The sequence below is a fragment of the Notolabrus celidotus genome, chromosome 11, assembly GCF_009762535.1.
Source record: "Notolabrus celidotus isolate fNotCel1 chromosome 11, fNotCel1.pri, whole genome shotgun sequence".
NCBI lineage: Eukaryota > Metazoa > Chordata > Actinopteri > Labriformes > Labridae > Notolabrus > Notolabrus celidotus.
In genome coordinates, this window is record NC_048282.1 from 4,321,059 (window position 1) to 4,331,460 (window position 10,402).

The window sequence follows — 10,402 nt, forward strand, 5'->3', positions numbered from 1 at the left end:
ATGTCACCTTTAAAGAGCAGTGATCTCAATCCATCAATCTTTATTTATAAAGCGCCAAATCCCAACAAATGTTCTCCTCAGACTCTTTCCAAACAGAGCAGGTCTAGACCGTACTCTATGTTCTATTATTAACAAAGACCCAACATCAAGACAGGATCAGATCCAGTCCCATCTTACAGTCAGGACTCAGTCTGATCTCATCTTAATCCACCATGAGCAGAGCACTTTGCAGCATTTAGCAAGTTACAGTGGCAAGGACAAACTTCCTTTAACAGGCAGAAACCTCCAGCAGGACCAGACTCATGTTAGACACACATCTGCTGAGACAGAGTTGGAAAGAGAGATAGAGTGAGATGAAAAGAGATAGATGATAGTGGTGAGATGGATAGTCGTAGTTGCAGCCGCTGGCATGTCCATAGCCGTTTGCTCAACATTTAAGTGTACTCGAGGACTCTCTTTTACAGACACATGGGCTGTCTTGATGGAGATATTGTGGGTTTTCCAGCTAAAATCAGTTCAAGATTACAATATTCCCCTTGACCTTGATTTCATTTTAGACCGTTGCATTCCTTCTCTACTTTCTATTTTTTGGACCAAACATTTGGACTGTTGTTCATGAACTGTAAACTTAAATGTTGGCTATTTTCCTGTAGCTTTGAACCTTCTTGACAACATGATAAGAACTTGCACAATCTTTATAAATATAAATATGTCGACCGTTACTAAAACGTTCAAACCTCTGAAACTCTTCATTCTTTAAAATATTCCTCAGAGCTGGAGTTTATATACAGCCCAGTAAAACAACACGCCTGACAAGCCAGTTGGCGAGGTTACCGAACCTTCAATTTGCTCTCTTTTGTTTCCTCCTTTTCTCTTTTGCTTCATTTAGTACATCGCTCCAGAGGTCTGGGAGCACTTAAACTAAACTCTGGAAAAGCAGCAGAGAGGAAAATTGGAATGAACAAGCTAATACATGAAGCAGGGAGGGAGTGATGGACTGATGGATCCAAAGTGGAAAGATAGATGAAACAGTATGGAGAAGGAAGGGAAGAAAGTTTGAAAGATGAAAGGATGAGAGACGCCCTACATTCCAGCAGTGCCAAAGCCTCCAACAGAGTCCCGGTGAAAGATTACCCCCTCTGCCTCTGAACAAGCAACACCCGTCTTTATGTGTGCATGTGGGCGACGCCAGTGGAGAAAACAAACTCATTAATTCACAGGCTGTGAGTGAAAACAAACAGAAGCCTTCACTCTGAGAGCTAATGCAATCTGATCAAAAAAGGGACGCTGATGTGTGCGTTGGCATTTTCAAGAGCCCCCCTGCCTGCAGCCAGACAAAGTGAATATTGTTTAAGACTGAGTGAGTAAAGTCAGTGCGTCTCGCACACAAATATACACACAGGGAATTCAAATGAATAAGTGAAGGCGGCAGATTGAAGGCAGAGGAAGACAAATGAAAGACATGCAGTGCTGAAAAAGAGTGGCAGGAAGAAATGCATGATGGGAGTTGGGTAAAGGGCCTGGAGTCCAGCCAACCACACATCACGTATGCCAGTGCTTCAGTGTCACCTCCAGAGACTCACACAGTCTTTTATTTGAAGTTGAGAGCTTGAATTGCAAATTGAGTTGTTAAAAAATGATGAACTAGGATGTTCACCAAACATATTAAAAGCTGCATTTCCATCAAAAGTACCCAGAACTTGAAGTCCCAGGAGCTTCTCTTTTCAAGGAACTAAAGGTTTTAATCAGCCCATTGTTCCCCAAAACACACAAGGATTAATCAGATTACTCATCTGACGTTTGAAAGCCACACTTCTTGAACACCTATGTCATTTTTTAAGTTATTTCCTAGCGTATTAGGATCGTAAATATTCAGGCATGATCTTACAACTCCCCTAGATGGTCAATCTACTTTCTGCTTGTTTTGTGAATACTGTGAGAACCCGATCAATCACAAATATTCATTGCTGCAAGACCCACCCTAAAACTCCTTGCCCTTTTGAGAGCAGTGACCTTTTGGGAGTTGAATAGAGTTCCTGGAACTTTATTTAGTCCTTGTCCATGCAGTGGAAACCTACCAAGAGCCCCCAAAAGTACCAAGTCCCTGGGGAAAATGTCCTGCATGAGAAACACAGCCTATGTTTGAAAACTACAGAGACCTTTGATGAGAAAATGATATGAGGTAAATAACATATAGGAAGTAGTCAGGCATGTACACTACCAGTCAAAAGTTTGGAAACCTTCTCATTCAAGGGTTTGTATTTATTGTAATGATTGTAAACACTGTAGATTAACACTGTAGACATCAAAACTATGAAAGAACATATATGGAATTATTGAATGAACAAAAAAGTGTTAAACAAAGCAGAATCTGTTTTATATTTTAGATTCTCTAAAGTAGCCCCCTTTTTCCTTCATGACAGCTTTGCACACTCTTGGTATTCTCTCAGTCTGCTTCATGAAGTGGTCTCCTGGAATGGTTTCTAATGAACATGAGCCTTGTCAAGAGTTCATTTGTAGAATGACTTGCCTTCTTAATGTGTTTGAGACCATCAGTTGTGTTGTTCAGAGGTAGGGTTAGTACACAATGGATAGCTCTATTTGACTACTGTTGTAATCCAGATTATGGCAAAACCAGATTATTTCATAGTTTTGATGTCTTCAGTATTAATCTACAATGTTGAAATAATTAAAATAAATAAAAAACATTGAATGAGGTGTGTCCAAACTTTTGACTGGTACTGTACGTTTAAACTGAGTGAATTAAAACCTGAATACTTGACTTTGAATTTATGTACCACTCACTACCTCCCCCCTCTGCCCCCTGGACTGTAACACACACACACACACACACACACACACACACACACACACACACACACGCACACACACACACGCACACACTACATACAAGGACTCTACCTCAGCTACCTATATCTATTTTCATTGCCCATTTTTAAACTGTCACTGCACTGTGTACATAGGCTGTTTTTATAAAACTGTATTTTATTGTATTTTATATTTAAATTTTAGATATTTAAAAGCTAGAAGAGAGAAACAGCATCTCGTTTTTCCTGTATGTCTCGTATATACAGTGAAAATTGACATAAAAAGCTTTGAAAGCTTTGAAAAATCTTACTTGAATGCTGTATCTGACCGCAAAAGTAGACGCTTCAACAAAATTTGATTAAAGTACATTTCACAAAGCTATACTGGATTTAAATATTCCAGGAGATCACCAAGAATCTGTTTACACCTCATACTATCATCTGTCCTGAGTGATCACAAGTGAACAGCCTTCACTACAGATACAAACACATCTCAATGCGACCTCAGTGAGGATCCGATCTCTCAGACCTCATACTGAGGTGGTGTGGGACTCATTTGTTCACAGTGGTCTGGCAGTACGCTCATGAGTCCTGGGCTACATTATGGACCTCCCGCTTTGTGTCCAAGGAAATGATCATGTGGCGTATCAGACCACCTCATTGTCATATGTGACTGATTTAATATTTCTCTGTGCAGCTGTCTTCCTCTCCTTGCATCACAGGTTTCTGTAATGTTGTGTTTTTTTAAAGTCCAGTGAAGGTGAATGAGGCTCTGTGTTTATTTGCATACTGAGCAGGAAGGAGAGATCCGATCACAAGCAGTCACTGGAGAGCCATGATTGTGCAAAGTGTGAACACTTGTATTCAAAACTTTGAGATTGGATCACCCTGAATCCATGTTAATACCAGGTCTGGACGACCTCTGTGGACTGGGATGCCTGACATGAACCTAAAGAGAGGAGGGGGTATTTAATTTGGAGGTAAAAACCGCCCTCTTCCTGCTTGAACTTCTGCCCACTAATTGATTGAAATGAGATAATGATGGCTTTTCCTGTCGCCAAATTACCGTCACATCCTCCTGGGAATACAAACACCCTCTGGGCTTTTCCGGGTTGTAATGAGAAAAAGGGCTGATGGAGGAAGAGACACACAAACAGAGGAGAAAGAAGGACCATTTAGTGTGACAGAGGTGTGAGACATTAGGCAAAAGAACATAAAGATGGGTCATCCTGAGACAATGATTTTCTGATATATGTTTAGAGAAAGAATGAAAGTGATATTCAGTAAAACAGGTCAAACTGTGGGATCAAATTAGGGGTCAAAGAGGCAGGAAGTCTGAAAGTAGTTGGACACTAATGAAAATCTTGAGCGACTTTCTTCCCACACTTTTTTTGGTACCTGCAAAGAGAGATCCGTGTTTCTCAGAGGAGAGTAAAAAAGGAAAAGTGTTTTTATTTTGTGTTTTTTATTAAGAGACCAAAGTTAAATTGGGTCTGTGTGATACTTTTAAAGACGGGCTCTACGTAGCTGTGACTCAAAATCTTTGGCAGTGTTTTTTCCAAGTGTTTGCATGGAGCATGAGTCTGTTTGTTTAATAGCAAATCTCTTCTCCTCATCGCATCTTCCTCTCTGTTATGTTGGAGGATTCCCCTTGAATACATTTTCTATGAAATATAAGATTGAGTAAACTAAGTCTCCTCTTTTCCTAGATTTTTTTTAAGCGACATAAATTTCTGCAATTTCAAAATATCTCATCAGATATTTAATGATGGTCTAAAGACGTTTATGAGGGATGCATCTGGCTGAAAGTCTCCAGTTAACAGGGTCGCTGTTTAAACCAAAACACCGGCCGATCTCTGCCACGGCTTTTTGAGTTCAAAAGGATTTTAAAGCCGTGTTGAAACGTCTTTGCTACTCGCGCTTATCTCCTCTCACGTGTTGATTCAGTGAATCCATCTGTGATGAAATATAGCACCATCTAAAACAGCGCCAGCTGAGTCTCTTCATGCTAATAGGCTAACTGTTGTGTTGCTCATAATGATACCTGCCTGTCCGTCTGCTTCTATGGTGTCATCTGTGATGAATGGCATTCCTCTTTGTTTTACTGCCCTCTACTGGTCTGGTGGTGTAGTGCATTTACTTTTTTCTTCTCCATACATCACTGGTCTGATTTGCACAAACTACCCAGGACTTCAGCCCGCAGTCGCAACACAGACAACAATGGGGGCACAGGAACCTCTTAGTTCTGGGGAAAGTACTTCTAAAAGACCCTGGAACTCTTGGTCAAAATGCACCTACTGAAGAGGACAGAATAGCATGCCATACTTAAAAAAGTGTTAACTTCGTACCTCAATCACATAGCAATTAATGCTTCTTGTGACACCTCTAATTTTTATATGGATAATGCAAAAGATGATTTTGCCTTGATGGTGTTACTAAAAGAAAGGTTAGATGTCAATACAAGTATAAGGGTTCATCCTCTGCAGATCATGAACATGACGGAGTCTCAACAGTGTACATTTAAAACCACACAACTTTTCAATTCTTGGTAAAGATAATAAAAGCAGCAGCCGATTTTGTAAAAGCCACAGAAATACCAAAACCTGACATTCAAGAGTCTTCAGCTAATATATTGTAGAATAAAAAAGCTTTGCCCTCTTTATCATCTCTCCCCCTCTCTCTTTCTCTCTTTCTCTTTGTCTCTCCCTCTTTATTTCCAGTCCAGCCAACAGGAAGAGCAGTACACTCAAAAGGGGCTTTTTCTCATGAAACACTGGGTTGAACTGGAGGAAATCCTGTATGATATCGCTGATGATGATTGCAGACCCTCTCTGGCCTGAGTTAAACGAAACAATGAGAACAGCCAAGCAACAACACAGTCAAACGCAATTAAACACACACACACACACACACACACACACACACACACACGCACACCTACTGGGTCGTTTTCCGCCTTGTGATCATTAAAACTGCTTGAGTCATGGCTAACAACAGGGTTTCGATCAGAGAGGTGGAGAGGAGAGAGAGGTACAGCAGATGTAGATGTTAGATATTTAACATTTTTATCATTCAGTATCTGAACAGCTCAACTCTTGTAATCAAGCCTGCAACTCATACAAACTTTTCATTATATTTCCATCCCTTGAATAGCAGGAGAAACTGCTTCATGTTTTCTGTGAAGGTGAAAGGTCAAAATCAAAGTTTGGACGTCCTTTGAGATGAAAAAGTCTCCCTCTGCAGGACAAAGAATAACTCAATGTATAGTCTTTATGGTGCTTTCTTAATGAACTCTGCTGTCCCAGAGTCTCTTCTGTTTAATGTCACAGGCCAATGCTAATAAACAAACATGCCAAGCAGTAATTGTATTAACCTTCCTAGGTATGTCTCTGCGGTTGCCGTTCCTCCTAAACGACTATAATGAGGAGATCACACCCCGGTGTATCCCACCGCAGAATGATGAACCTCCGCCAAAATCTCCTCTGGCTGGATCCCTGCCTGCTCTGCACAGCGGTTCTAACCTGGAAACTAGCATATTAACATATGTGTGACTTCTTAAACACACAAACCTCCAGAACAGTAGCCAAAACATGGACTAGTATTTCACGCTTCCAGCTCAGACCACCGTGAAGAGAGTGCGTGGTGTGAAATAAATGCGTGATTAAAAAAAAAGACACAAGCCTTCAAGCTTTGTGAGAATGAGGGAGTTCAGTTTAAATGTTAACAGAATAAAAGGCTGCAAGAGAAAAAGAGAGAGGACTCCAGAGATCACCGATGGATGCCACCTGTGCGCGCTCACAGAGACGTAAAGATAGACAGCGTCAGCGTGAATATAAGGTAATAGATTATTGATCAATCAATTACCTTTGTATGACAGTCTCAGCCGAGGCACATTTAACTTGGTCGCTGATGCAGCGGCGGCAAGTAGCAGAACCAGCATCATGTTGAAGAAAGGTGTTAATCCCTCCATTCTGCCTGGAGATGTCCTCTGGCTTCTCACTGATCAATTCAAGGTGTCTGCCAATAATCACTCCGAGTACTCCAGAGGGAAATTAAGAGGGGGGGATCTTAAATCTCACGACAACATTGAAGTTTTGATGTAACTCTTGCCCGAGCAGCTGGGTGTCCTCTGCGCGGAGTGACTGTCGTTCTGCCCGGAATGATGAGCTGATTCACAGACTCCGCTCCTCCAGAACAGCTGCCCAACAGAAGTCTGCTCCAGCAAGAGAGGGAAAGAGAGAGAGAGTGGCGCATTCACAGCAGAGAGGGAGGAAGAGAGAGAGGGCGAGCGAGAGAGAGAGAGAGGAGGCTCGCAGTAGCGCTCCAATGGAGCTGCCCCTCCTTTACGCACAACAGACTCTCGAAGTGAGGCGCACTCAGAGGCACGCTCCTTCGGGTGATTCATAGCGCAGTTTCAACATCAAATGAGTGCTTTCAGTAACATGCTATGTGACTTTTACACACATTTACTATAAGGCTATAAAAGTCATTCTATTAAGTACCTAAATTGACTTTACTTTAGCCCCCCTGCTGCTGGATGAATAAGCAATTTAAAAACGAAGAGTTCGTTTGCAAAAACACATAAAAACTTAAAGGTGTAGTTGGTAGGAATGGGGTAAAAAACTATACTTTTTTTGTGCTGGGTTTCGAAAAATAGTAATAATACCAATTGGTACTGATCTGTAAGTGAATTAATTTGACATTATGGCCAAATCTCTGTGTTTTTCAAAGCCTTTGTATCAAGCAATGTTATTATTCGCCTTGTTCCCGTTATCACGGACCAATCAGAGCTACTATCCGACCCTCTGTCCTGATTGGTTGAGTGGTGGCCTATGCTAGGTCGTCCTGATTGGCTGTGAAGCCAGCAATACTTCCTCATATAACCCGCATGAGAAGTAGGGGAAATCTGGTGGGGAGGGGTAATGTTGACAAAACCTCTCTCTGAACTGATGTTTGTATCACGACTACCAACAGCAGCTTTACAACGTTTCAAAAACATATTTCTTTCTATAGCTTTAGGTATTATCAATCAAATGGAGTTGTGTGGCTTTGACTTGGTCAAAATGACATTAATATTTAGAGGTATCTTTAAAATGTAACTTTATTAAATACGCACATTGATCGTTTTTGAAATTTTATAAAAAACTGAGTTATCTGTTTTTTCAACTCTTCAAATGTTTTGAATGGAGCATGAGCTTTGAAGTTGTATATACAGACTATTTTTTAATTCAAGATCAAGTAAAAGTTTTTGGAAACATCAGAAAACTTAAAATTTGAAATAATTTATGTTATGGAAGTTAAAATAACAGGACTACAAGAAGTAAAGCCATTAAAAGATCAACATGAACAAGGATTACATGATTCTGTTTCATAACACAGACTTCTTACAGACTTGGTTATGGCTGTGTTGAAAGGGAAATTCCATGCTGATAAAAAACTGTCTCAAAATGTGCACCAGCTGACTTCTTCAAGATAAGGAACACGTCCAAGCTTTGATTCATGCACGACAGATGAATCAAACGGCACAGCCAAAATAAAAATTAAACATCCCTCTCTATCTCCACTTATTTCTCAGCTGTGTTCCTCCTGTGCATACTTGGCCTTTCTTAACCCTTCCAGCGCTGATGGAACGTGTTCTGTAGTTTAATTAAGTTGTGGGTTGCCTTCTCAAAACCCCCTCCTGTTTGCATCTATTCACAGACCAGCCCTCATGTGAACACAGGGGTCACTGCAGGGTGAAGAGGAGCCATTCAATGTGTTAGGATACGGAATACTCCAACCCAGAGCCTTTTGGGAACACTTGTTTGTGCGGAGATGCAGAGTGTCATACATGTTTCATGGACTGAAAAGCCGAAAGCATGCAGGGGAAAAGAAGAGTGCTTGGAGTGATTGCAGGAATGCTGGGTGCTTCAGATGACAGAGGGTCTTGAAGCTGTGCCGAGGGTTTGTTTGTGCCAGGGATGGGCTTCAAGTTCAGGTTTCATGAAGGACTTGTCATATCCTGGCAGATCCACAGAGTGACACAAAGACTCTTTAGGATGCTTAGAATACTTTGTTTTTTAGCTTTTGCCACATTATCTCAAAAGCACCAGATTGTGGATACCCTTGCTTTAATATTTCAAAACTTTCAGTGATGAAACTGATTTTTAGCAAACATTAAGTAAGTTAAGTAATCAGACTTGGACATGTACAAACAATTCCAGAAAAGCTGGAGGCTGTAAAATGTTGATAAAAACAGATTTAATGGTTTGCAAATCTAAGAAAACCAATGTTTAATTGAAAATTGACACGACTCAGGTTGTGCCGGTGCTTATTCTCCTTTTCCTTGTTTGTTTTTTTCACCCTTCCTCTTTGCCCTTGCCCCCTCCTTCCTGTGTGTGTGTGTGTGTGTGTGTGTGTGTGTGTGTGTGTGTGTGTGTGTGTGTGTGTGTGTGTGTGTGTGTGTGTGTGTGTGTGGTGTAGTTGTGGCTCCCTGCTGCTGCACACCTGTCAGCAATCTGCTCATCAGTGCCTCTACATATACCTGGTCCTCCTGCCTGGTTATTCCTTTGACCCCTTTGACCTTTACTACAACATCAAGTATTTAGCTAGAAGGTTTTTCAGGGTGTCAGATTTTTTGCCTGACCACCTGTGTGTTTTCTTCATTTGCAGCCAAGCCGCATCCTGCAGTCTTAAATTATGAAACCCATGCTGAAGTGTTATACACTGCAATTCATCAAGCATCCACTAGAGGCTGGCAGCAGAAACACCAGAAACCACATACACACCCATTCATAGAGCCGATCTTTACAGCAGAAATAAACATGTTTACAGCATGGTTCAAAAATATTTGAATTTTAGAAATTTAGAATTTTTTTCTAACGCAACAGTTCAGAAGATATTAAGATTACAAGTTTTGCCCAAATAGGGACATACCTGACTTGATTGACAAGCGGAAACACATAGGCCCGCCTCTTTGCATCACACTTGCTCGCCAGATGTTAGTTTGAGTTCAATGTTTTTCACCAGGCCTGCCTTTCTCGGCAACATTTTGGATTTTCTTTTTGACTTCAGCAAGCTCAGTTTTTTGTTAATAAAAAAAATTCCCAAACCCTTGACATAAAGTAGTGTAGACAGGGTCAATACTCTTGATTGTCAAGGTAGCAGATTGGTCTTCAAACATGTTACGTGTGCATTTACCGGTAATAGTTTTTAAAAAGAAGCACCCATAAGACTTCCAAATAAACCACCTGAGAACAAATTTCCCATTTTATTATTTTAAGACATGGAACAACAGAAACGTTGTAAACATTGTGAAAGATCTCAGTTGGTTATGGTTAAAAAGAACAAGTTCCTCATTTTCAAGTAATGAAATTACTGTGTCAGGTTTTGGAAGATGAAAATGTTTTGATAAGCACTTGGATACGTATTCAGTCATGAAAGTTATGTAAATAATGAAAACTAATAACAAGAATAAATAACATTACGTTACGTAACTTAATAAGATGTCACCAACTTTGAAAGTGCACGCATAACTTTGTTACACAGATAAATCAAAAACACAAACTGCGTGATAAAGACATATTTTTGTGGCT

The 10,402-nt window shown here is 40.6% G+C and overlaps 1 protein-coding gene across 1 annotated transcript in view; it reads right to left on the minus strand.

Moving 5' to 3' along the window:
- Positions 1-7,021, minus strand: part of sema3bl (sema domain, immunoglobulin domain (Ig), short basic domain, secreted, (semaphorin) 3bl) — a 137,352-nt gene extending 130,331 nt beyond the window's left edge. The window contains exon 1 of the mRNA XM_034696071.1: positions 6,693-7,021. Coding sequence (XP_034551962.1) covers positions 6,693-6,798 — 106 coding nt within the window. The 5' untranslated portion in view covers positions 6,799-7,021. The remainder of the gene's footprint in view (positions 1-6,692) is intronic.
- Between the last annotated feature and the right edge of the window lie 3,381 nt (positions 7,022-10,402).